Consider the following 27,521-nt stretch of genomic DNA (forward strand, 5'->3'; position numbering starts at 1 on the left):
AAATGAAAAGTGTACATGCAAACTACTAGCATTTACAACAGTAAGAAAGGTTTATAACATATTCATGAGTAATAGAATTAGAGATACATATATATCTGTGTAGCACATCCTTTTGGTCTGATGATGATGGCAACAAAATATGGCATTGACTCCATGGCTAAGTAATGGAGAGCTACCCTGATTCACAACTGTTCCACTGCCATCACCAATTCACAGAGACTGGTCACAGCTAGACTGAAGTTGTGTTTAGTTTGCTAAATGCTTTCCCATAGGTGCTCAATGAGCAAGTTTCATGGCATGTGGGTTACACAAACACTTTCCTAACATCTATTAAACCATTCCAACAAATCAGGAGTAATGGGGTAGTGTGCACTGTCAAATGACTGTACAGATCACCTGAAGGGTGCCATATGCAACAACAGGTGCAATGGCCATACAAAAGCTTCCTATATCATTCATTTGGGAAAGATGGTAGATTTTTTCACGAACCAAAATTAATCCCAACAAAACAACTCTAACATCAGAATACCTCAATCATCTGACTGACTGGTGCTCTGCCCACAAACTGTCTAAATCACTTCATCAACCATTGGTGTGCACCACCTGTATCATGAATCGTCACACCAGAAAACATCCCTTTCCATGTAGTGTGTGTCCAGTGGGTGTATTCCTGTGGCCATGCAAATCTTGACACAGTGTAGGCAGTCAGTCTGTCTACTGTTACAGTATAGATTAATCCTGTCACCAACACACAATGCAAGACGCTCTAAGCTTTATTCAAGCAGTTTCTTGTGTTTAAAGTTATTATGTGATGGTAACCAAAACTTTGACATTTTGCAGTTCAATCTACCTAATGAATAAGAATAAAACATATATGGCGAATGTTTAACTTCTGCAAATGGCTACAGTATTTTGCCAACCTAAGCTGATCAGTAGGTAAATATAGTTAAAGACAAAACTCAAAATTTTAGTGAAGTTTGTCAAAATTTTAAAACTGAAGTACAATTATGCCACTGGTGTGATATAACTTAGATGCAAAGCCGACCTAGGTTTTCAGGAAATAACTGAATTATGGTTTCAGAATAATGTGATTTCTACAGCTGCATATTGTGCCACCAAGTGGTCAACTCTGTTCTTGACAACAGTTTGGTGGTGGCCATTCATCTTGGTGGACAGCTGATTGGTAGTTGTATGAAGGTCGTTTGAAAATTTCTCAGAATGGAATAGAAAAAAAAGTACTTACATCACTGACACTTTTTTTTATTTTTCAATGTAGTCTCCTTGTAGAGTAATGCACTTGGTACCATCTCGAAAATGAGTTTCCTCCAGGCTTGCAAAATAGTTGTCAACTCTGGCTATCAATTCTTTGTTTGAAGTGAATCTTTGTCCACCAAGAAAAATTTTCAGTTTTGGGAAGAGATGGAAGTCTGACGGAGCCACATCAGGTGAATAAGGTGGGTGTGGCAACAATTCATACCTTAGTTCGTGTGATTTTGCCATGGCAACGGCACATCTGTGCGAGGATGTGTCAAGAGTCGCCACATCCATCTTGCTGATAATTTTTTCCATTTCTAATTCTTCAGTTAAAAACTGATATACTCTTTCGGAGGACAACTGACAAGTGTGAGCAATTTCACGAATTTTCAATCGGCGATCCTCCATGACCATTTTGTGCACTTTTGCAATGATTTCTGAAGTAGCAACACATCTTGGCCGACCACTGTGTGAATCACCATCTAAGATCTCCAGACCAAATTTAAATTCATTTGTCCACTTGGCAACAGTTGAAATGAAGTAGCAGAGCACCCAGTGTATTCTGGAAATCAGCATGAATGTCCTGTGCTTTCATACCTTTCTTTACAAAGTACTTAATCACTGCTCAAAACTGTATTTTTTCCATCTTTGCAAATCACTATATGGGAACAACAACAGAGCCACATCACCACCACAGCTCTCTTCCAAGAGCATTGACATGGCATGTGTTTACAGGCGACAGTCCAATGAATATCATGTGAACAACTTGTTGCACTAGCACTGACCTCTTGTGGTGATTCCGAGAACTTTTCAAACCACCCTCGTACCATCATAAAAAGCTGTGCAGTGTATGCAGCAGAGTTGGTATATGACATGGCTGCTTTCACAGCTGAACCAGCCACTGATGGGATAGGATAAGTCTGTGATGGGACTGGAGCAGGAGGTGCTGGGTGGGTGGACTGAGCAGGTCTTGTACCTTTGTCTGCTACAGGGATCATATCCCTGTGGCAAGGGGCTGGGAGGGGGTGTTGCATAGTAGTGGACATTCATGTCCTGTAGGTTGGGTAGGTGACAAAACCACTTCATGAGGGGTGGGGAGGGTCAGACATTCATCCATATATATGAAAGTCATCTTCAGATACAGAATTATTGTAAGGCTGCATACATAGACTGTCGACGTTTCACTATTTTGAGAGGGTGATCAAAATATTCTACCACGTAATAAGCCTGGAGCACTTTCTGCACAGTTAACAGTATTTATACCACAAAAGTTCTCTGATAAAATCAATCTTACGAACTGGAGTGAAATACACTCCTGGAAATTGAAATAAGAACACCGTGAATTCATTGTCCCAGGAAGGGGAAACTTTATTGACACATTCCTGGGGTCAGATACATCACATGATCACACTGACAGAACCACAGACACATAGACACAGGCAACAGAGCATGCACAATGTCGGCACTAGTACAGTGTATATCCACCTTTCGCAGCAATGCAGGCTGCTATTCTCCCATGGAGACGATCGTAGAGATGCTGGATGTAGTCCTGTGGAACGGCTTGCCATGCCATTTCCACCTGGCGCCTCAGTTGGACCAGCGTTCGTGCTGGACGTGCAGACCGCGTGAGACGACGCTTCATCCAGTCCCAAACACGCTCAATGGGGGACAGATCCGGAGATCTTGCTGGCCAGGGTAGTTGACTTACACCTTCTAGAGCACGTTGAGTGGCACGGGATACATGCGGATGTGCATTGTCCTGTTGGAACAGCAAGTTCCCTTGCCGGTCTAGGAATGGTAGAACGATGGGTTCGATGACAGTTTGGATGTACCGTGCACTATTTAGTGTCCCCTCGACGATCACCAGAGGTGTACGGCCAGTGTAGGAGATCGCTCCCCACACCACGATGCCGGGTGTTGGCCCTGTGTGCCTCAGTCGTATGCAGTCCTGATTGTGGCGCTCACCTGCACGGCGCCAAACACGCATACGACCATCATTGGCACCAAGGGAGAAGCGACTCTCATCGCTGAAGACGACATGTCTCCATTCGTCCCTCCATTCACGCCTGTCGCGATACCACTGGAGGCGGGCTGCACGATGTTGGGGCGTGAGCGGAAGACGGCCTAACGGTGTGCGGGACCGTAGCCCAGCTTCATGGAGATGGTTGCGAATGGTCCTCGCCGATACCCCAGGAGCAACAGTGTCCCTAATTTGCTGGGAAGTGGCGGTGCGGTCCCCTACGACACTGCGTAGGATCCTACGGTCTTGGCGTGCATCTGTGCGTCGCTGCGGTCCGGCCCCAGGTCGATGGGCACGTGCACCTTCCACCGACCACTGGCGACAACATCGATGTACTGTGGAGACCTCACGCCCCACGTGTTGAGCAATTCAGCGGTACGTCCACCCGGCCTCCCGCATGCCCACTATACGCCCTCGCTTAAAGTCCGTCAACTGCACATACGGTTCACGTCCACACTGTCGCGGGATGCTACCAGTGTTAAAGACTGCGATGGAGCTCCGTATGCCACGGCAAACTGGCTGACACTGACGGCGGCGGTGCACAAATGCTGCGCAGCTAGCGCCATTCGACGGCCAACACCGTGGTTCCTGGTGTGTCCGCTGTGCCGTGCGTGTGATCATTGCTTGTACAGACCTCTTGCAGTGTCCGGAGCAAGTATGGTGGGTCTGACACACCGGTGTCAATGTGTTCTTTTTTCCATTTCCAGGAGTGTACAAAGGAATTCATCTGGTTCAATGGAACAGATCAGTAAATTGCACTGTATTTGTGGTGGTGTTTGCAGAACGTCGTTTCATGCAAAAGATGGTACTTCACAATGGCATCACAAGTAAGGACAGTTACTGCTAGAAACATCAAAGAATCTGAAACAGACATGCCCCCATATGTTTCCTTATGATGCCACAGGCGGAAAGTTATTCCTGTGCCACTAAGCCCCGTCTCTGGGTAATCAATGACCACCTTTCATAATTGCTTATGATGACCGTATCATATTAGCACAGATACGACTCTGTGTTAATATAACAGTTATTCAGAACTTTATCTCAAGTTACAGACAACTTTACTCTGATGTGACACTGTGATTCTGCAATGAATGAAGTGGTAAATGTTGTAAGTTTCAGCAACAGTCTCAAATACACATCATCTGTGGGGGGGGGGGGGGGGGGGGGAATCAAATACCATACAATGAGGCCTTCAGGCCTTCAGGCCTTGAAGGCCCAACGGTACACACTAGCTGCTGTGTCATCCTCAGCCCTTAGGCATCAACAGATGCGGATATGGAGGGGCATGTGGTCAGCACACCACTCTTCTGGTCGTTGTCAGTTTTTGTGACTGGTGCTACTACTGTTCAATCAAGTAGCTCCTAAATTGGCCTCACGAGGGCTGAGTGCACCCCGCTCGCCACTTGGCAAACCTGGACGGTGACCCATCTGAGCACTACCAAAGCCCAACAGCGCTTAACTTCAGCAATCCGATGGGAACTGATGTTACCACTGCTGCGAACTTTGGAAACAACTGTTGTTTCCAAAGTTGAGTATTTGCTATGCTCACGTTCCAATAAATTACTAATAGTCTGTGTGTGTGTGTGTGAGTGAGTGTGTGTGTGTGGGGTGGTGGGGGGGGGGGGGGGGGCGCACGCGCGCGTGCGTGCCTGCACGCTTGCCCACCAAAATGGCAATGATGATGGTTCTTCAGTGTTCTTTTGTCTACCACACCACACAATGGCAACATTGATTGTTGCATGTTTTTTCAGTGCATGGACCTTCATGAACTGCTAGTTATGGGGCATTCATACTTGCACATTTGTCTACTTCTATCAAACACAGAGTGTTTAACTATTTCTGAGGTCTCACAAGAAATCTCTCTAAACAAAGCTGTTCAGTTTCAGGTGCAGCCGATTGAACAACTGCTGCTCAGTATCCAACAAATGAACATGTTACTGTTGCAACAAGCAGCTCAACAACTGGTTGCTGCTCCCAAGGTTTGCCAGTTTAACAGTAAAGAATTTGGCTGAATATCACGTGCAACTGGAAGCACACTTTACGGCTTACAACATTAAAGGCTTAGCACACACTTTTTTTCTGTCTACATTAGGAACTGACGTATTCCATCGCTGTATCAAACTATTCCCTGCTCTTCAAGTGGAAGAAATTTCTTATGACAAACTCTTTCATATGCTTGATGAGCATCATGAATCACAGATCCTTATAGCTGCAGTGAGACTTAAACTCTTTCAATAGTGGATTGCTGAACTTAAAGAGCTAACAAGACATTTCAGTTTCAAGTGTTCTTGTGGACTGAGCTATGGTGATACATTACACGATGCAATCACACAAAATGCGTCAGACACATATATTCGTGTTGCTATTCTAAAACTGCCAGATGCAAATCTGGAAACAGTTTTTTTCTGTAGTAGAGTCTCCAGGAATCGTGAACATGACTGAAGTTGATTTTGAGTCTGCATCTCAACCTAAAGTGAATGTAAGAGTGAATAAAAACTGGGTTCAGATTATCTGTAAAAGTAAATTTAAATATTTTCAGTCTTTTAGTGCATGTGGTGTACTTCAGAATAATGGGAGGAAATATTGCTTCAGTGTTGTTATAGGTTACAGTGTAGTTATCAGCAAGTACATGTTGTCACACAGCAGCTTTTTCCTCACAGAAAACTTCTGCTGTAGTGCACAGACAGAAGAACAAATCTTTTGTCCTGTTAATGAGTGGCTCAAAAGACAAAATTTCAGTTACACACGTATCTGTTTCCATAAAAAAAAAAGGACACATGAAATCAGCAGTAGCCCATGGCTACAGAAGCCTACTTATGCTTTGCCTGCATATAACGGACATGAAATATGGGTGTTTGGCACGTGCAGTTTGCCAGCAACTATTCGTGACACTAAAAAGAGTGTTTCATTACATGTACCATGTCCTAGAAACAGTGAAAACATTTTTTGTTTACACTTGTTTGATTTGTTCAGTCTGTGCAAACAAGACAATGTGTTACAAATCAGTGCTTCAGTGACTCATGCCAATGTTTAGACTTGTGTACAAAGTACACCGAACTTTTTGAACCAGGATTAGGAAGGGCTACAAATTTTGAGGTACACATTACTGACACTGTACAACCACCATTTTCTCACACGCAGCCTGTCCCCTTTGCAATACATGAGCAGCTTGCTCAGGAACTGCATTGATAGAAAAACAATGGGGCGATACAACCAGTTTCTGAAAGTCTGAGGGCGTCATCCTTGGTCACTCTTGAAAAGCCACCAGGAAACGTATGTCTGTGTGCCAATTTCTAAGACACAGAAAACTGACAAACTGTGGTGGAGTCATTTCCTCTCCCACAACAGGAGGAGTTAATGGACATGTTGAGACAGAGCTGAGTTTTTTCCAAGACTGATTTACACAAAGTCTAATTGAAGGTACCACTGAATGAGCAGTTCAAGCAAGTACCACTGAATGAGCAGTTCAAGCAACATTTTGTGATGAACACCCACCTAGATTTGTTCAATTTTCAAAGACTATAGTTCAGAAGTGCTTCAGCTTCCGCTGTTTTCCAATAGTTCCTGGAACAATGTATAGCAAAAGCCCTTCATGTACAAACTTCCTGGAAGATACTGTTGTTATGGATCATATGCCAGCTGACCATTTGACACATTTATAATGTTTGTTTCAAATTCTTGCTGTGGACGGCTCAAGGTGTAACAAGAAGTGCTCCTTTAATATTTGGGTACGTAATAAACACTCAGGGTATTTAACCTGCTTATTTGCACTTGTCTGTGGTTAAAGATTTGGTTACACCCCATAACATCAAAGAGATCAAGTGCTTTCATGGGGAAGCTTACATATTACACTGAGTTTATTGCAAACGCTGTGCACATCACTACTGTGCAGAACTGGCTGTGCCAGAAAGGTGCTCCCTATGTGTGGCCCCACGAATGAAAGGATGCATTTTGGCAGTTAAGACACACATTGTTAAGTTGTCATCTTTGATTCATTTTGATCCAGCTGAGCTTGTTGTGTTGGGTGTGAGTGCATTGTCTTATGGGATTGGGGCTGTGCTCTCACAGAGATGGTTCCTCTGATAGGACCATAGTTTTCACCTCAAAAACTGCCAACAAAGCAAAGCGTTATTACAGTCAACTTGAAAAAGAGGCACTTGCCATTATCTATGGTGTTACCAAGTTTCACCAATATTTTTATGGTTAGAAGTTGTATTTTATTACAGATCATCGGCCTTCAATGGCTTTGTTCCATCTTTCCAAGCCTATCCCACAACCAACAGTGCAAAAATTGCATTGTTGGGCCCTGCTGTGGCCTAATTATCAATATGAGTTGTTATACAGGTCTCTTGTACAACATTCAAATGCTGATTTTGTAACTGTTACCAGTTGGTACAGACAGAGTTTGATCCATCTGAGGAATCATGTTATCAAACTGATGCTCAGGCTTTCAGAATTCTTCAAAATTTTATTCTTAACTTTCAGCATGTTGTTGGGGCAACTGCTTCCAATCCAGATCTTCATGTCCTTTAGCAATATGTGTGTCATACTCATAATTTGAAAGAAATACCCCACCCAGTGGCGCATCATTACGCCTAGCATTGTCACCTGCTATCCACACGGTCATGGGTTCCGCTGTTGCATACAGAGAATAAAAATGCATGGGTTGCAATTCCTCAGTCCCTGTGGGCACATCAGCATCACCAGAACCAGCTGTTGTGCTTTTATGTCAGTGATTTGGCCACAGGATATTTTCTCACAGACCCAGTACACCAATGGCGCCTGCAACACCAGTCATCTACAAGTCTCCGTCCACTGCTGTTGGCACTGCCCAGTATGGTGCCAATGGAGATTGATACCGCACTGCCGCCATTGCCAATGTCAACACCATTCCAGCTGCCTGAGTCAATGTCACCACCTGATAGCCAGCACAGTGCCCCCGAAGTTCCACTTGCAGTCCACCCGACAACAGCATCAGCATCACTGGATGTGAGCCAACCTATACACCATCATGGTCTATCCCTATGGCACTCCTACTTCCAACCTCTGGCTACAGGTGTCGTATCCCTATGGAAAATCTAGGTGCAAGACCTGACCAATTCACCATCCACCACTACCTTCTCTGGTCATGTCACATGCTTATCATGTCCTACTAGAGACAGATTACCTGTGAAAGCAGCTATGCCATATACCAAATCTGCTGTTATGACTGTACAGATTTTTATGTCAGCATGACAACCAACCAGCTGTCCACCAGAATGAATGACCACCGCCAAATTGTGCCCAAGAAGAAAGTTGACCATCCAGCAGCGCAACTAGTTGTTGGGCACAATATGCTTGAGTTCAATAGCTGTTCCACAATCTGTGCCTCTGGATCCTTTCCACCAGCACCAGCTTTTCTGAACTACATAAATGGGAGCTATCCTTGCAACACATTCTTCTATACAGTCAAAATCTGAAGTCAACAACTGTATCTTACTATATATATATATATATATATATATATATATATATTAAAAACAAAGATTCCAAGACTTACCAAGCGGGAAAGCGCCGGCAGACAGGCACATGAACAAAACACACAAACACACACACACACACAGAATTACGAGCTTTCGCAACTGGCAGTTGCTTCGTCAGGAAAGAGGGAAGGAGAGGGAAAAATGAAAGGATGTGGGTTTTAAGGGAGAGGGTAAGGAGTCATTCCAATCCCGGGAGCGGAAAGACTTCCCTTAGGGGAAAAAAAGGACAGGTGTACACTCGCACACACACACACACACATATCCATCCGCACATACACAGACACAAGCAGACATCAACTGCTTGTGTCTGTGTATGTGCGGATGGATGTGTGTGTGTGTGTGTGTGTGTGTGTGTGTGTGCGCGCGCGAGTGTACACGTGTCCTTTTTTTCCCCTAAGGGAAGTCTTTCCGCTCCCGGGATTGGAATGACTCCTTACCCTCGCCCTTAAAACCCACATCCTTTCATTTTTCCCTCTCCTTCCCTCTTTCCTGACGAAGCAACTGCCAGTTGCGAAAGCTCGTAATTCTGTGTGTGTGTGTTTTGTTCATGTGTCTGTCTGCCGGCGCTTTCCCGCTTGGTAAGTCTTGGAATCTTTGTTTTTAATATATTTTTCCCATGTGGAAGTTTCTTTCTATTTTATTTACATCATCATTAATATATATATATATATATATATATATATATATACTTCGCAACTGTGCTTATTTGAAAAGATATGAAAACACCTTCAGTGTTTAGATTCAAATTTGGAAAGTTATCATTTTCGAAAACCTTTCATAATTTTTCTGTAGTAATAACTTTAAGAATTTCAAATAGATATTTATGTTTTGTGTTAGGGTGAGTGTGAAAGAGAGAACTTGTGTGAGTGTATGTGGGACATTCACCAATATTAAATTTTCAGTTTGTAATTCTGTACAGGAACTTGCAAGTGTTCCAGCTTTGTATTGTAGGAACGAATCCAATAGTGGTTCCCCTACTAGTGGATGACAGATGTCCAAGCATGTTTGAATATGTAAGAGACAGCCAGAACGTCCACGACTATATAGTTAAAATTCCAGATGTAAAGTACAGCTTAAAGTTTATTTCATTTTATTTGTTTAACAAGAGTTTTGAGTCGCTTATTTTAATGACGTCAATGAGCTGAGAGCAGTGGTTGGTTCTTGCTAGTCAGTTCTGATTGGCCATAATTCTATACAGCCAACAAGAAGTGAGACGGTTTGCCACCTAAAACAAGAGATAGAGAGGCTTGTAGAGGCAGAGAGAAGATGGGAGTGGTGAAATAGCTTTCGAAGGAGCTCATCATGCTGAATGTGTCCGAACGCATTATGTGTAAAATGAAGTGATATTGTGCCTTCCGCGTTTCAGTACAGTGATAAAGGTAGCTGGTGTTTACCGTTAACTATTGTGAAATTTTAAGAGTCGAGAGATATTTTGTTCTGGAGAAAATCGCGTGTGTAAACTTTGAACTAAAAGCATGGTGTTACTAAGTAATTTTTTTTACTGATTATTTATGGCAAGCAAAAACTTTAAATAAAGATAACCACTGAATGCTGAGTGCAAAAGTAAATAGCAGTTTATAGACTGTGTTACTCTTTAAATGATTTCGGAATTGGATAGGAAAAGTCCTGGCTGTTTGAGTGTGACGAGGACTGTGAACAGGAACTTTAATGATTTGAACACATGTGGGCGGATGATCTTGCTTAACAGCAATTAAAAAAACAAACCTACTGCAAGTTTAAAAGGACCTTTGAACTTAGAAATTTGAACAGCAACCCATTTCCAATTTATTCTGTAGAGTTCACAAGACTACCTTCCACTTTTTTGTACTTATAGCGGCCTCCGATGTGTAGTTATGACATCTCAGTTTCTTCAACACTGCTTTTCTGAGATCTCTTACGTAGCTGCAGTCAGGAGTTATGTGTGCAGATCTGCAGCAGTATTGAGGTAGGTGGACAACTTATGTTGCAGAACCACCGTCAATGTCAGAAAGAGCATGTTACGTTGCAATTGGTGCTGGATCGGCCAAGAAAAACATTAGTCAAGTTTGCAGAGGTACGTTGTTTTCTAGAAAAGCAGTAGTGTTGGGATAATCTGACTGTGAAAAAGTGCTTGCGAATAAATAGGAACTATGAAAGGATGAATATTATGAGTGAACTATCAACACGTGGATAGAAAGAAAGTGATAGCTCATGAACTGTGATTGCGTTTGCTGTGCTTAGCAGACAGATTTGCGATTATATCTCTCCAGATGGAGTGGCGGATAGTGGCGACTTCATGCAGAACACAAGCTATGAGAGACGACACGACACCAGCAATGAAAGCAGTTGGCAGTGCTGACCTGAGTGGTGGCCCATAAACTGGTACGATGGCCCAGCGAATGGTGGTCAGACCCGCAGTTACGGATAGCTGGGTCGGAGACATCAGAAGCACAAAGTTAAGTATAATGTCCTTTAAAACTTTGTGTGCGAGAGTGCAGAAATTGAATAAAATGGCTGAAAGCAAGCAGGCAAGTGTGAAGGACAAGCTGAAGGTAAATTTGGGGAAAGAAAAAGGGGAAATGATTCCATGAGCTTTAGTTTGGATGTATCACAAGCAAATTTTAGTAGTACTTTGTCAGATTCATTATATGGTAATTATGGATCGGAGGAGGAACAGAATGTATCGCACCCCAGTGTTTCAGAGCTACCTGTTGTGGTAGCTAATATTGATCAGGAAATTGTGTCAGTCAATGATGGGGCAAAAGATAGTGTAGCAGGAATGTTAATGAACCTATTGACAAAAAATGAGTGAATTAGAGTCTAATATGACAAAAATGGGTACGTTATTAAGTGATGAGATGGAATCTAAAATAAGAAAAATGCGGTCTGATATTGATACAAAAATGAGTGGGTTAGATTCAAAAATGAGTAATACGGGTGTTGAAATAGAATCTAAACTGGATAAAAAAAATTCAGATCTAAGAGAATTTTGCGAGCGCGACGTGTAATGTAAGATTTGAAATCAATCAGGTTAAACAGGGATGTACACAATCTATTGTTAAAGTAAAAAGTGAATTAACAACAAAGATCGAATAAGTTACTGACAACCACCAACAGTTTAAAGTACATGTTAAATCAGAGATAGTCAAGACTCATGAACATATCCAAGTGGTGGAAAACTATGGTGAAATAAATCATGCAGCATTAGAATGTAAATTGAAAGAAAGTAAAGACAAGTGTGAAAAACTTGGGGCACAGGTAATGAATAACATCACTGGCTTGGAAACCCATCTTAACCAATTCAGTAACAATGTGACTGAGCAACTGCGTGAGCATGACTGTCGAATAACAAAAGTAGAACAGTGTGTTACTAACAGTAGTGGTAGCATTATTTCTAGTCGAATAATAGAATCCTCTGAGATTGCGTATATCACACATCGTCAGTTTCTCAAGTTTGAACAAAATAAAAGTGTACATCCACACGAATTTTGGAATGACTTGAGGATATCTTGCCTAAAGTGTGGAGTGATAAGCAGAAGATCGGATTTATTACTTATAACTTAATGGGGGAGGCAAGAATCTGGGGAAACTTGGCCTCAGATATATATAATAAGTTACAGGAAATTAAGCAAGCTTTCTTTGAAGAGTACTGGGGAAAGCGTAAACAAATGGATGTGCTAAATCAGTTTTGGTCTGGGGAAAAATACAGCCCCAAGAAAGAAGGGATAAAAAGATTTGTACAGAGGTGGTTAACTACTCTAACCTATCTTAGTACTAAGGTAGAAACTGAACAGATAGTTATGGGGGTAGAAAATAAGCTACCCTGATTGTTGTTGTTGTTGTTGTTGTTGTTGTGGTCTTCAGTCCTTAGACTCGTTTGATGCAGCTCTCCATGATACTCTATCCTGTGCAAGCTTCTTCATCTCACAGTACCTACTGTAACCTACATCCTTCTGAATCTGCTTAGTGTATTCATCTCTTTGTCTCCCTCTACGATTTTTACCCTCTACGCTGCCCTCCAATACTAAATTGGTGATCCCTTGATGCCTCAGAACATGTCCTACCAACCGATCCCTTCTTCTGGACAAGTTGTGCCACAAACTTCTCTTCTCCCCAATCCTATTCAATACTTCCTCATTAGTTATGTGATCTATCCATCTAATCTTTAGCATTCTTCTGTAGCACCACATTTTGAAAGCTTCTATTCTCTTCTTGTCCAAACTATTTATCGTCCATGTTTCACTTCCATACATGGCTACACTCCATAAAAATACTTTCAGAAATGTCTTCCTGACACTTAAATCCATACCCGAAGTTAACAAATTTCTCTTCTTCAGAAACGCTTTCCTTGCCATTGTCAGTCTACATTTTATATTCTCTCTACTTCGACCATCATCAGTTATTTTGCTCCCCAAATAGCAAAACTCCTTTACTACTGTACGTGTCTCATTTCCTAATCTAATTCCCTCAGCATCACCCGACTTAATTCGACTACATTCCATTACCCTAGTTTTGCTTTTGTTGATGTTCGTCTTATATCCTCCTTTCAAGACACTGTCCATTCCATTCAACTGCTCTTCCAAGTCCTTTGCTGTCTCTGACAGAATTACAATGTCATCAACGAACTTCAAAGTTTTTATTTCTTCTCCATGGATTTTAATACCTACTCCGAATTTTTCTTTTGTTTCGTTTACTGCTTGCTCAATATACAGATTGAATAACATTGGGGATAGGCTACAACCCTGTCTCACTCCCTTCCCAACCACTGCCTCCCTTTCATGTCCCTCGACTCTTATAACTGCCATCTGGTTTCTGTACAAATTGTAAATAGCCTTTCGCTCCCTGTATTTTACCCCTGCCACCTTCAGAATTTGAAAGAGAGTATTCCAGTCAACATTGTCAAAAGCTTTCTCTAAGTCTACAAATGCTAGAAACGTAGGTTTGCCTTTCCTTAATCTTTCTTCTAAGATTAGGCGTAAGGTCAGTATTGCCTCACGTGTTCCAGTATTTCTACGAAATCCAAACTGATCTTCCCCGAAGTCAGATTCTACTAGTTTTTCCATTTGTCTGTAAAGAATTTGTGGTAGTATTTTGCAGCTGTGACTTATTAAACTGATAGTTCGGTAATTTTCACATCTGTCAACACTTGCTTTCTTTGGGATTGGAATTATTATGTTCTTCTTGAAGTCTGAGGGTATTTCACCTATCTCACACATCTTGCTCACCAGATGGTAGAGTTTTGTCAGGACTGGCTTTCCCAAGGCCGTCAGTAGCTCCAATGGAATGTTGTCTACTCCGGGGGCCTTGTTTAGACTCAGGTATTTCAGTGCTCTGTCAAACTCTTCACGCAGTATCATATCTCCCATTTCATCATCATCTACATCCTCTTCTATTTCCATAATGCTGTCCTCAAGTACATTGCCCTTGTTTAGACCCTCTATATACTCCTTCCACATTTCTGCTTTCCCTTCTTTGCTTAGAACTGGGTTTCCATCTGAGCTGTTGATGTTCATACAAGTGGTTCTCTTTTCTCCAAAGGTCTCTTTAATTTTCCTGTAGGCAGTATCTATCTTATCCCTAGTGAGATAAGCATCTACATCCTTACATTTGTCCTCTAGCCATCCCTGCCATTTTGCATTTCCTGTCGATCTCATTTTTGAGATGTTTGTATTCCTTTTTGTCTGCTTCATTTACTGCATTTTTATATTTTCTTCTTTCATCAATTACATCCAATATTTCTTCTGTCACCCAAGGATTTCGCCTAGCCCTCGTCTTTTTACCTACTTTATCCTCTGCTGCCTTCACTACTTCATCTTTCAAAGCTACCCATTCTTCTTCTACTGTATTTCTTTCCCCCATTCCTGTGAACTCTTCCCTTATGCTCTCCATGAAACTCTGTACAACCTCTGGTTCTTTTAGTTTATCCAGGTCCCATCTCCTTAAATTCCCACCTTTTTGCAGTTTCTTCACTTTTAATCTGCAGTTCATAACCAATAGATTGTGGTCAGAGTCTACATCTGCCCCTGGAAATGTCTTACAATTTAAAACCTGGTTCCTAAATCTCTGTCGTACCATTATATAATTTATCTGAAACCTTTTAGTATCTCCAGGGTCCTTCCATGTATACAACCTTCTTTCATGATTCTTAAACCAAGTATTAGTTATGATAAAGTTGTGCTCTGTGCAAAATTCTACCAGGCGGGTTCATCTTTCATTTCTTAGCCCCAATCCATATTCACCTACTACGTTTCCTTCTCTCCCTTTTCCTACTGCCGAATTCCAGTCACCCATGACTATTAAATTTTCATCACCCTTCACTATCTGAATAATTTCTTTTATTTCATCATACATTTCTTCAATTTCTTCGTCATCTGCAGAGCTAGTTGGCATATAAACTTGTACTACTGTAGTAGGTGTGGGCTTCGTATCTATCTTGGCCACAATAATGCGTTCACTATGCTGTTTGCAGTAGCTTACCCACATTTCTATTTTCCTATTCATTATTGAACCTACTCCTGCATTACCCCTTTTTGATTTTGTGTTTATAACCCTGTTGTCACCTGACCAGAAGTCTTGTTCCTCCTGCCACCGAACTTCACTAATTCCCACTATGTCTAACTTTAACCTATCCATTTCCCTTTTTAAATTTTCTAACCTACCTGCCCGATTAAGGGATCTGACATTCCACACTCCGATCTGTAGAACGCCAGTTTTCTTTCTCCTGATAACGACATCCTCTTGAGTAGTCCCCGCCCGCAGATCCGAATGGGGGACTATTTTACGCAAGAGGACGCCATCATCATTTAATCATACAGTAAAGCTGCGAGCCCCCATGAAAAATTACGGCCGTAGTTTCCCCTTGCTTTCAGCCATTCGCAGTACCAGCACAGCAAGATCGTTTTGGTTATTGTTACAAGGCCAGATCAGTCAATCATCGAAACGATTGCCCTTGCAACTACTGAAAAGGCTGCTGCCCCTCTTCAGGAGCCACACGTTTGTCTGGCCTCTCAACAGATACCCCTCCGTTGTGGTTTTAACTATGGTACGGCTATCTGTATCGTTGAGGCACCCAAGCCTCCCCACCAATGGCAGGGTCCTTGGTTCATGGGGGGGGGGGGGGCTACCTTGGTATTGGAAGAATAAGATTGTACCTGCACCTAGAGGTAATGTAGATAAATTCGTGCAATATCTCGAACGTGTAGAAACTGTACTAAAAGAGGAGGACAGTGTGAGGAGAGAGTATCGACATCCTGTTAGCAGAATGAAAATCGAGCCGAGGTAAACATAAACAGAATGCGTGTACAGAGAGGACGCGGATACCGAGGTTGATCACAAGGGAAAGGCTGGACATATGATAATTGGGTCAGTGACCGAGGTCAGTATGGCGACTGTAGACAGCTGTCAGGAGATGACGCAACCAGCTGGCGGAGGACATCAGTTAGTGGTGACGTACTTCGACAGGAAAACTAAGAGTTTACGAGAAGGCTGGTGCTCGTAGACAACAACATTACCAGTTGAGCCCACTGGCGAAACCATTTGTAAGAACGGCACCAGTACAACCACCTAGTATTAATGTAGTCAGTAAGAAAGAATGGGAGAATAACTAGGAACAGCAAGAGGCAAGGGAATTAACCAATGTAGAGTTAAGGGAGCACAGTAGTAGTAACACCTGTAATAACAACACATTTGTAGGGGAGATCAGTACTAATAATAAGGTTCTGAATCGGGAGGTGGAGGTAAATTTGCATGGAGAAACAAAGGAGGAACTGCCTGACAGTTGTGGAATCAATAATGGAGAAGAGGTCGAAGGGGTGCTTGATAGGTTATTTGAAGTAATTCAGAGTAGTGAAGAGGAGGAAATATATAATGCTGACGACACCTGGTATAGGGTCACAGAAACAGATGTAAATACAGAAAGGGAAACACTAGAAAGATGTTCCAATTCAGCGATAGTGGACAGACTGGTAGGAGCTGCCACTAGTAGCAATAATATTAAGCATGAGGAAGACCCAGTAAACATAAATATGATATCCACACAGAACATAGGTTTTGACAGAAGGGAAACGGTGCAGGTTTTACTAGACGAGGTAGAACCTGCAAATAAAAAGAGTATGTAGGACAGCTTATAATAGAGGTAAGTGTTCTTGATGAAAATGTAAAGTGTTTGCTTGTCCCAAAATTTTGTTAATGAACTCCCAGCAAATAAGCAGGTAGTAATGATGCCAGTGAGTGGCCTATATAAAATTGTAGCAATGGGAAAAACCAAAAAGGTGGTGAAGCAAGAAATATTTCTACCCATAGTAGTAAAGAGGGTAGCAATTAAGCAGAATTTCTTAGTAATTAGTGGACTAAGTGTTGATATGCCGGTGGGTGCCGATTTTATTAGTAAACATGAAGGATGGGTAAATTTCGGGACCAATGATGTAATTATAAGAATTAATGGTAACCTTATCACTATACCATTCATAGGTAAGAGACCAAGTGAGGATGAAGAACTAAATGACTTGCCAATCTGTATTTGCAGGACAACAAAACTAATGGAAGGCTATAATGAGTATGGTGGAAATGAAGAAGTGGATCTGTCTGAAATGGATAGTGTCAGAGCTAAGATCAATGGTAAATTGCTAGAATTAAGTGACAAAGATGAGGGACAAGGAAATGATCTAAGACAAATTTTGACTAAGCATATAGGAGTATTTTCTGATCAGCCAGGTCTATTTAAAGATTACGAGTGTTTTTTGACAGTGAAAAAGGATTCCCATTTTTTCAAAAACCGTTTGCAGTTCCTGAAGTGCACAAGGAAGCAGTACGTGGCCTGATTCAGAATATGCTAGTGTGTGGGATCATTGAAAACGCAATAAGTGTTTATAACAACCCGCCGGTTATAGTACTAAGGAAGGATGGCCCGATCAGATTAGTATTAGATGCTAGAGCCTTGAATAAGATAGTATTACCTGATAGTGACAGACCTGAAAATATAGAACAACTGTTACAGAAGTTTAAAGGGGCAAAATTCTTCATATCCATGGATGTAACCTGTGGTTACTGGAATCTTCCTTCAGCCAACGAATCAAGAAAGTATACAGCGTTTCTATTTGAAGGTAGATGTTATCAATATAAGGTGGTGCTGTTTGGCATAAATATAAGTGTATGTGCATTCGGTAGATGGTTTTTCCAAGTACGTTAGATTTTACCCTTTCAAGAAAGCTAATTCTAAGGTAATAGGAAGCAAATTGGAAAAGGACTACTTTGTAAATATAGGAATGCCTAAAGCTATCTTATTTGACAATGGGCCACAATTTATTTCTAAGAGGTTTGAGGAGTGCCTAAAACAACGTGGGGTAGAGCATATTAAGATCTCAGCGTATTTTCCTCAAGGTAATATGTGTGAGAGGACCATGAAGGAACTAAACCGATTATGTAGGACTTACTGCCACAAGAAACATTCTGCATGGGCCAACTACATAGAGTATTTTGAGGTGGTCATTAACCATCTTAAACATGAAGCCAACGGATTTGCACCTGTAGAACTAATGCGAGGAATTCGGGCAAATAACATCTTGTTTGATCTTGTAGAATTCCCTGGTCTTACTAATTTAGCTATGGAAGAAAAGAAGAAACTAGCATGTGCTACTATAAGGAAGACGGCACTGAAAAGAAAGAGGAGACACAATGCTAGAGCTAATCCTACTAGATTCCAAATAGGTGATCTAGACAAAGGACAAATCAAAAAAGCTTACCTCCGAAACCAGAAACTTTACTGAAGGGTATGTGGGTCCATTTAGGATAATAGAGAAACCTCACCCTGATGCTTAGCAATTAGAATTTGTAAAGTCTCACAAACTGCTAGGCTTAAGAAATATTATAGACCTAAAGAACCTAAAGAGATATGTACAAAAAAAGAGATGTAGCCAGGAATAACTAAAAACCTCAGAGGGCTTTGCACTCTTTGCAAGGGTAAGTGTTTGACGAACACTAGGACTCGAGTTAATGACAATGCTACTTAATTTTCATTTCGTGTTATCATTCTTCCTCTTCATCATTCAGAACTTTTGACTGTCAACTTTCCTTCTTCACTATAGTAATATTAAGTAAGAGAGCTAATTGCTGTGGAAACATAAGAAGGTTGTTATTGTAAGAAGAAATGAAAAATATTTACAGAACAGCAAGGCTGGCTGTGAGACGACGGTAATATTGTCCAGGAAGAGATGAATTTTTTAAGTCAATTTAGACATGGACGTGCTGGGTACCCTCAGAAGGGTACAGCTCAAAGTTTATTTCATTTTATTTGTTTAACAAGAGAGTTTTGAGTTGCTTATTTTAATGACGTCAATGAGCTGAGGGCAATGGTTGGTTCTTGCTAGATTTTGGCGCGAGCCGCGCCCTGAAAGTCAGTTCTGATTGGCCGTAATTCTATACAGCCAATAAGAAGTGAGACGATTTGCCACCTAAGGCATGAGATAGAGAGGCTTGTAGTGGCAGAGAGAAGAAAGAAGTGGTGGACTAGCTTTCGAAGAATCTGGTCATGCTGAATGTGTCCGAACACATTATGTGTAAAATGAAGTGATATTGTGACTTCCGCCTTTCAGTGCAGTGATAAAGGTAGCTGGTGTTTACCTTTAACTATTGTGAAATTTTAAGAGTCGAGAGATATTTTGTTCCGGAGAAAATTGCTTGTGTAAACTTTGAACTAAAAGCGTGGTGATACTAAGTAAATTTTCTTTACTGAGTATTTATGGCAAGCAAAAACTTTAAATAAAGACAACCACTGAATGCCGAGTGCAAAAGTAAATAGCAGTTTATCGACTGTGTTACCCTCGTAAATAATTTCAGAATTGGATAGGAAAAGTTCTGGCTGTTTGAGTGTGACGAGGACTGTGAACAGGAACTTTAATGATTTGAACAGATGTGGGCTAATGATCTTGCTTATTATCAATACAAAAGGAATCCTAATGCAAGTTTAAGAGGACCTTTTGAACTTTGAAATTTGAACAGCAACCCATTTCTGATTTATTCTTTAGTATTCACAAGACTATTTTCAGCTTTTTTTGTACTTATAGTGGCCTCCAACGAGTAGTTATGAAATCTCAGTTTCTTCAACACTGCTTTTCTGAGATCTCTTAAGTAGCTGCAGTCAGGAGTTACGTGTGCAGATCTGCCGCAGTATTGAGGTAGGTGGACAATTTATGTTGCGGAACTGCCGTTGATGTCAGAAAGAGTGCGTTACGTCACAGACTCTAACCTGGGACTTTCACCCTTTGTGGGCAAGTGCTCTACTAACTGAACTATCCAAGCAAGACTCATGACTTGCGTTCACAGCTTCACTTCAGCAAGTTTCTCATCGTCTACCTTCAAAATTCACAGAAATTCTGTAACCCTGCGGGACTTGCACTCCTCTAAGAAAAGATATTGTGGAAGCATGGCTTAGCCATGGTCTTGGGTATTGTTTCCAGAATGTATATTCACTCTGCAGTGGGGCGTGTGCCGATTTGAAACTTCCTGGCAGAGTACTCTGCTGTAGAGCGAAAATTCATTCAGCCAGTGATTAAGTCATCTCCTCAATAGCCTTTCTTCCAGAAGTGCTAGTCACACAAAGTTTGAAAGGCAGGAGATGTGAGACTGGCGATCAGGGCAAGTTGTGGCTTGTGACCACTTTGACTACCATTCTTTGTATATGATCAATTTCCTCATTTAGTCCAACCTGATATAACACTATTCCATTATGGGTTGCACGAGTGTTCGCGAGAAATTTATTTCACGTAAAAATGACAGTTTCTTTGTATTTTATCAATAAATAAAGATTTATTTGCTTTACAAACAGTTAAGCCAATGTGATTGTCCCACTTCCTAATCCTACACATTAAAACTCCCACATATTAGTATGCTATAACTAACTCCAGTTGTGGTTCAGTAAATTTCATACCACAATAACCTGGGACACATTTTAAAAACACTTCTGAATCTCTAGATAACCTCCACCCAAGATCACATGCTGCATTCTGCCCATTAATACATTTTTAGTCCAAGCAAAACCTGCTCATATATCCGATATAAGCGCATTTTGGTTGTAATGCATTGCCATGGTACTTAAACATTTTGAAAGGTTTAAACAACTGGATTCCCCAAGTTATCTCTATCCATGGAACTAAGGAATCATGTGGGAAGGGCATAGCTATTGTTTTTGAAGGTATGTGTTTTTGGAATTAATGTTGGTTGCTACAGAGATGATTTCGTTACAAATAGCAGCAGACAGTTGCACAGAAAATTATGTGAATATCACAGGTAAATTTTCTGATCACACTATTCTGGCAGGGGAAGTCTTCAATTTGCCAGCTATCCAGCACTAGTAATTTCATTAAAACTGGTGTCAGGGAGAGCAATTTGTGAGAGATTTTTTTGAACATTTCTCTGAAGAATACCTTGGGTCATTAGTTGGATAATGGATGTTTAAAAAAATGTCTTTGGCCTCCTAGCTATAAACAGACCCACACATTTCAAATCAATTAACAAACAATAGGAAATCTCAGTGACTGTATAGCTTTTATAACATCAATAACTACAGGTGCAAATATTCAAATGCATGTGAATTCCTAAGGGACCCAACTGCTAAGGTCATCGGTCCCTAGACTTACACACTACTTAAACTAACTTATGCTAAGAACGACACACACATCCATGCCCGAGGGAGGACTCGAACCTCTGGCGCAGAAGCCTCGCGGTTTGTGACATCGCGCCTCAAACCACGCGGCAAACTACAAGTGTTACAAGAAATGTCAGATAACATATGGACATATTTATGCTTAGTAAGACTGACAGGAAACAATGTATCTAAACATTTGGCACTAAATATTCAATTACAGGTTCAAGTGGATACACATTGGAGTAGTTATGCAGAGATGGAGAGGCTTGCACACAATAGGTTTCAGAGTGAAGACAACAAAGATGTGGATATAAATGGATGAAATTGAAAAAAACTTTTAAAGTATGCCTTAAACGTGTATATGCAAAGCAAAGTCTTAAGGTATGAAGGAAATCCCACTGTAGTTCAACAGCTGTATCAAAAAATTGCTACTGAAGCAAAGATAGCTTCATTACAGATTTCTGCAAAGCCTAAGCCTTGTTGACAAACAACAGATGAACAAAGCCGAAACGAACATAATGAGACCAAAGATAGAAGCAGTCAATGAATTCAAAGGTAAAATTTTGTCAACCAATCTCACCAAAAATTCCATACAATCCACACTTCAGAAATGAAGTGTAACATCTACTAATGATTGCACAGTTCTCTTTTCTTAATGTGGCTCTGCGCCATAAACCTCCATCACTTAATCGCACTTTGAATTAGGCTAAGAAATATGTATCATCAAGAATGCATTAAGTTACATGCAAACCCACTCTCACCCCCCCCCCCCCCCTTTTTTCAACACACAATTCTTTATATATAAATAATCTATGGCAGTGGGCTTATTTTACAGCACAGCATCAGACTATTCACATTTCTGTCCTACAACATCAAGCTCTTCCTTAAAGCGGAACAGGTGTCTACTTCCCTAAATCCTCAGGCTTTCAGCCATGTCAAGCGGTCAAAATACCACAAGCTTTGACCTAGCAATCACTGGTCACTGTCAAGTGGAATGGGTCTTCTTGCAAGAACAAGTTCACAATATTTACCATTAGCATTATAGTTAATGTCAGCATTATCTGCTTCCTTATGTAACTGCAAAAAAGACAAAGGATGTGTAATCTAGTCTCAACTTTTCTGTATGTAAAACACTAGCCAACTTACCTATAATTAAATGTCTTGTGGAAACATAAGAATAAGAAATGGAAATGGTGAGTAGCATTCTCAACAATTCTATAGTACGTGAAGTTCACAGCAGCTTAAGAACATCTTGCGGCAAAGTTGCAGTCTCAAGGGAATACAGATATTATAAAAGAACTACCTCACCTAGAAAGAATCTTAAGATGAAGAACAAGTGAGACAGGCCCGGAACTGACTTTCAACAAATAGTTTTAAATCTTAGTCTCACAAAGACCCATACATGCAATTCCAAACAAATAATGTGCTATAGGTTCCAGAATCGAATGCTGATTGCCATGACCAAATGAGGGGGAATGAAAATCTGGGCTCAGGGACTGTAACTCCATTAGCACCTTAAATAATAATGTACACTGTAAAATAAAGTTTCACTCTAACGGTATGTAGACAATTATTTTACACAAATAATTACTCACATCAATACAGAGCAGTAGCGTATGCAGTGGTATATAAACTATCTCTGAATAATGACAGTAAAAAAGCTGTAGCTTTATGAAGGATTGCCTTTCGATTACTTAAATTTTCATTAACAACAATTTCAAGAATATAATGGATGCAGGTAAATCTCTTTATTAATAAACATCATCCAGTAAACATTACTGGCAGTTTTTAGAAAGGTACATAGTTGAAGTTTATGACAGCTGCTTCTCCCTGCTAACGTACATCTTGATTGGTCCCCAACTCAGAAGGCTCTCCTTCATAATGAGGCCTACACAACACAGTAGGTGAGAGTGAAAGAATGAATGAAAGAGTACAATCTGATTAAAGGTAAGGTCAAAGTCTGTGGAAAGAAAATAATTCCATTAACATGCAGTAACATGGCTGTAAGGAATTGGAAATTGAGATGACTTCTTGATGCAACAGGTATTTGGTGTATGTAAACCAGATGAAAAATGAAATTTGTATGAAAAGACCAAAAAAGACATAAGAAGAAGAAGAGGAAGAAGAAGAAAACAACAAGAGCTGTAATATAGGATGCTAACAGAAAATTTTAACGCATTAGAATTCTCCATGAAATATTATTTCATAGTATCTGCAATGAAGGAAATAGTATAAACTCACTGATCGACGCTCCCACTGATGCACGTCCTGAAGAATTTGGTGGAGTCATTACTCTCCCCTGATCTGGTGAAATATCAAAATAGTACATTACCATACAGAACATTTGCAGTACAAAAACTATGTATACAGTGAAATAGAATGAACTTACCAATCGATGCTCCTACTGATGCACGGCCTGAAGAATTTGGTGGTGTCATTACTCTCCCCTGATCTGGAAGGTGGCCAGGAGACGACAGATCATAACTTTGACGTGAGCCTCCAGATGGAACAGGTATTGGAGAACTCATTCCCTGTTGAAGAAAGTTCAGAATTTAGATTATCAAAGCAAGAACAAATTTACATGGCAAGATTCCAATTGTGAGGAACAGTATCCATAATTAAATACGTCATATATACACATGATTTTTCTAAATTGACTACATTAACCAATGTCATCCTGCTTCAGCAGGAGGTAGATTGTACGCAGGAGAATAACATGCAGAAAGTATTTGTTCATTTCATTTTTCTTGCTCTCTATTTAGTCACTGAATGCTAAAGAGTATGATAACTCCTGATATCCCATCTGCAATGACAGCATATTAATGATCTCAAATACTGAAGAATAAGTATAGAATGTTTCACTCTATGTGTACCTCACATATTGTGCCCAGTAGTTAGTTTTGTGTTCCATGGATCATTCGCACAATGAATCAATGATGTAGAATGAGTCATTTTATATCTGTATTACATAGTGTCTCGGCACAATCAAGGATGTGTGCATTTGGGTGTGCTTCTACTATACAAAGAACAAGAGCTCGAAAGCTAGTACAAATGTTGTTTTCTGTCATGTGTTTCTATGAGCCATAGATCACTCATCTACAACAAACTTCAACAGACATTACATATGCTGTGAAGCAATAATCAAAATGCCCAATTCCTTAAATGGATGTCTAAAAAATGATCATGGGCAGGCACCAAAAATTATTCTTACAGTATTTTTTGAGCAAGGAAAACTTACTTTCTTAAAGATGGGTTGCGCCAGAACATTATTCATTATTGAATAATTTACTGATTTGTTTATTCTGCAGAATTGCAATGACTCAAAGTGCCAATGTGGCTGAACTGAGTTGTTTTAGGAGCTCAAAGCTGAATTTTTCCACTTTAAATTATCACCAATATGGATATCAAAACAACTGAAGTTTACACCCTAGTTATTGTTTCCACACCATGTGTTACACTTATAATTGGTGTAGTACCTCTAGACTGCAGAAACGAAAATGTAATTTTTTCATTAATTGAAAATGAAACCTTTTCAAAAATAAATTCAAAATACTTTGAAGAACATTATTTACCATCTCTGTCATTTACTAAGGATAATACTGTTGCTCAGGTAGGATACTATTCTAATATAAATCTTTCTGGATAATTTTGGAAAATGACATTAGTACTGAAATATGTATGTAGTTATTGACATCTCTCATATCACCTTTATAGAGGTATGTAACAATGGCATATTTCTCTCTGTCTGGAAATATGTGCTGTATAAGTCATAAACTAAATATTTCAGAAAAGATAGCAGTTAATATATGGGAACAACACTTTAGCACTCTCTAGGAAACATCATCAAACCCATATGAGCTTTTATTTTTGAGAAAATATGTAGTTTTCTTAGCTTCAGAAGAAGATTTGGTTGACACAACCATATGATTGAATTTTCTGAGTTGCTTTTGCAACTCACTGCTTCTTTCTGAACTGCTTGTCACTCTGTTTTCTACTACATTTAAAAATGGTTGTTGAACGTAACAGCTAAATGTGACATTTATAGCCCTTCCATTTAAATCAATAGTATCGTTCTCTTGTTCTACGACCACTGCTGCCTCAATTCACTACATTCTGTCTAGACTTAAGTCTATTTTGGAATTACTGATTTCTGACAATACACATGTTACTTGATTTTTAATAATTTCTCTTACTAATGTTGAGTAATTTTTGTAATGTAAAACTACTAAAGGATCTTTATTTGTTATACATTTCCCTTTCCTTTTAACAAGATACTTTAATCCTGCTAGTGATCTACAATGTTTTACTTGTCTTTTAAATGTCCTATCTGTTTAATTTATGAGAAAAGCCATTTACAAATAATATTACAAGTTTATCATTGAAGAGATTAAATTTTTTGTCCCCATCTGGTTCATTACAAATTTCGTCGAAGGCCATCTCGTGTACACTATTCTTAAAATCATTGTCCAGGAGACATTAACTATTCTAACTGATAACCACTGAGGGAATTATATTTTAGACACTACATTGTTTATCTTGCTTTGAGATTCTTCAAAGAAAACATTATCAGAGTTCTACTGTATGTATCCACCTGCACTGGAAAGTTAATTACTGATATCAAACTTTATCAGCGAAATAATGCTTCCAAGTCATTTTCCTATCACAATCCTTTCAATAAGCTACAGTGAAATCACTGCAGACTATTAACCACTTGTCTGAAAGACATTGTAGTAAAGAATTCCTATGCATGAACAGCTCAAAATTTCTCAGTGGGGATCTAGACAGAGTTACAATTATTTGTGAGTTACTCTTCAGTATTTGCTCATAAGCACACGTCTATGTGTTAATCTCTACTAATTCTTGTTGTCTTTATGTTTTTAAACTTGAGTTCTGTCTTTATTTTTCAAGCAAGGACCATTTCACAATGAAATAGGATCTGTCATCATTATTGTTGTTGTTGTGGTCTTCAGTCCTGAGACTGGTTTGATGCAGCTCTCCATGATACTCTATCCTGTGCAAGCTTCTTCATCTCACAGTACCTACTGTAACCTACATCCTTCTGAATCGGATTTATTACTTATAACTTAATGGGGGAGGCAAGAATCTGGGGAAACTTGGCCTCAGATATATATAATAAGTTACAGGAAATTAAGCAAGCTTTCTTTGAAGAGTACTGGGGAAAGCGTAAACAAATGGATGTGCTAAATCAGTTTTGGTCTGGGGAAAAATACAGCCCCAAGAAAGAAGGGATAAAAAGATTTGTACAGAGGTGGTTAACTACTCTAACCTATCTTAGTACTAAGGTAGAAACTGAACAGATAGTTATGGGGGTAGAAAATAAGCTACCCTGATTGTTGTTGTTGTTGTTGTTGTTGTTGTTGTTGTTGTTGTGGTCTTCAGTCCTGAGACTCGTTTGATGCAGCTCTCCATGATACTCTATCCTGTGCAAGCTTCTTCATCTCACAGTACCTACTGTAACCTACATCCTTCTGAATCTGCTTAGTGTATTCATCTCTTTGTCTCCCTCTACGATTTTTACCCTCTACGCTGCCCTCCAATACTAAATTGGTGATCCCTTGATGCCTCAGAACATGTCCTACCAACCGATCCCTTCTTCTGGACAAGTTGTGCCACAAACTTCTCTTCTCCCCAATCCTATTCAATACTTCCTCATTAGTTATGTGATCTATCCATCTAATCTTTAGCATTCTTCTGTAGCACCACATTTTGAAAGCTTCTATTCTCTTCTTGTCCAAACTATTTATCGTCCATGTTTCACTTCCATACATGGCTACACTCCATAAAAATACTTTCAGAAATGTCTTCCTGACACTTAAATCCATACCCGAAGTTAACAAATTTCTCTTCTTCAGAAACGCTTTCCTTGCCATTGTCAGTCTACATTTTATATTCTCTCTACTTCGACCATCATCAGTTATTTTGCTCCCCAAATAGCAAAACTCCTTTACTACTGTACGTGTCTCATTTCCTAATCTAATTCCCTCAGCATCACCCGACTTAATTCGACTACATTCCATTACCCTAGTTTTGCTTTTGTTGATGTTCGTCTTATATCCTCCTTTCAAGACACTGTCCATTCCATTCA

General features: G+C 40.1%; 1 protein-coding gene across 3 annotated transcripts in view; it reads right to left on the reverse strand.

The window, feature by feature from the left end:
* LOC126298445 (oxysterol-binding protein-related protein 8) overlaps positions 1 to 27,521 on the reverse strand; it is a 205,690-nt gene that overhangs the window by 169,117 nt on the left and 9,052 nt on the right. For all 3 annotated transcript variants that reach the window (XM_049989775.1, XM_049989774.1, XM_049989773.1), the window contains 2 exons: positions 23,805 to 23,946; positions 23,657 to 23,719 (listed from right to left, as the gene is read on the reverse strand). In XM_049989775.1, the coding sequence (XP_049845732.1) occupies positions 23,657 to 23,719; positions 23,805 to 23,946 (205 nt within the window). The remainder of the gene's footprint in view (positions 1 to 23,656; positions 23,720 to 23,804; positions 23,947 to 27,521) is intronic.

Source organism: Schistocerca gregaria, chromosome X (assembly GCF_023897955.1).
Source record: "Schistocerca gregaria isolate iqSchGreg1 chromosome X, iqSchGreg1.2, whole genome shotgun sequence".
Taxonomy (NCBI): Eukaryota; Metazoa; Arthropoda; class Insecta; order Orthoptera; family Acrididae; genus Schistocerca; species Schistocerca gregaria.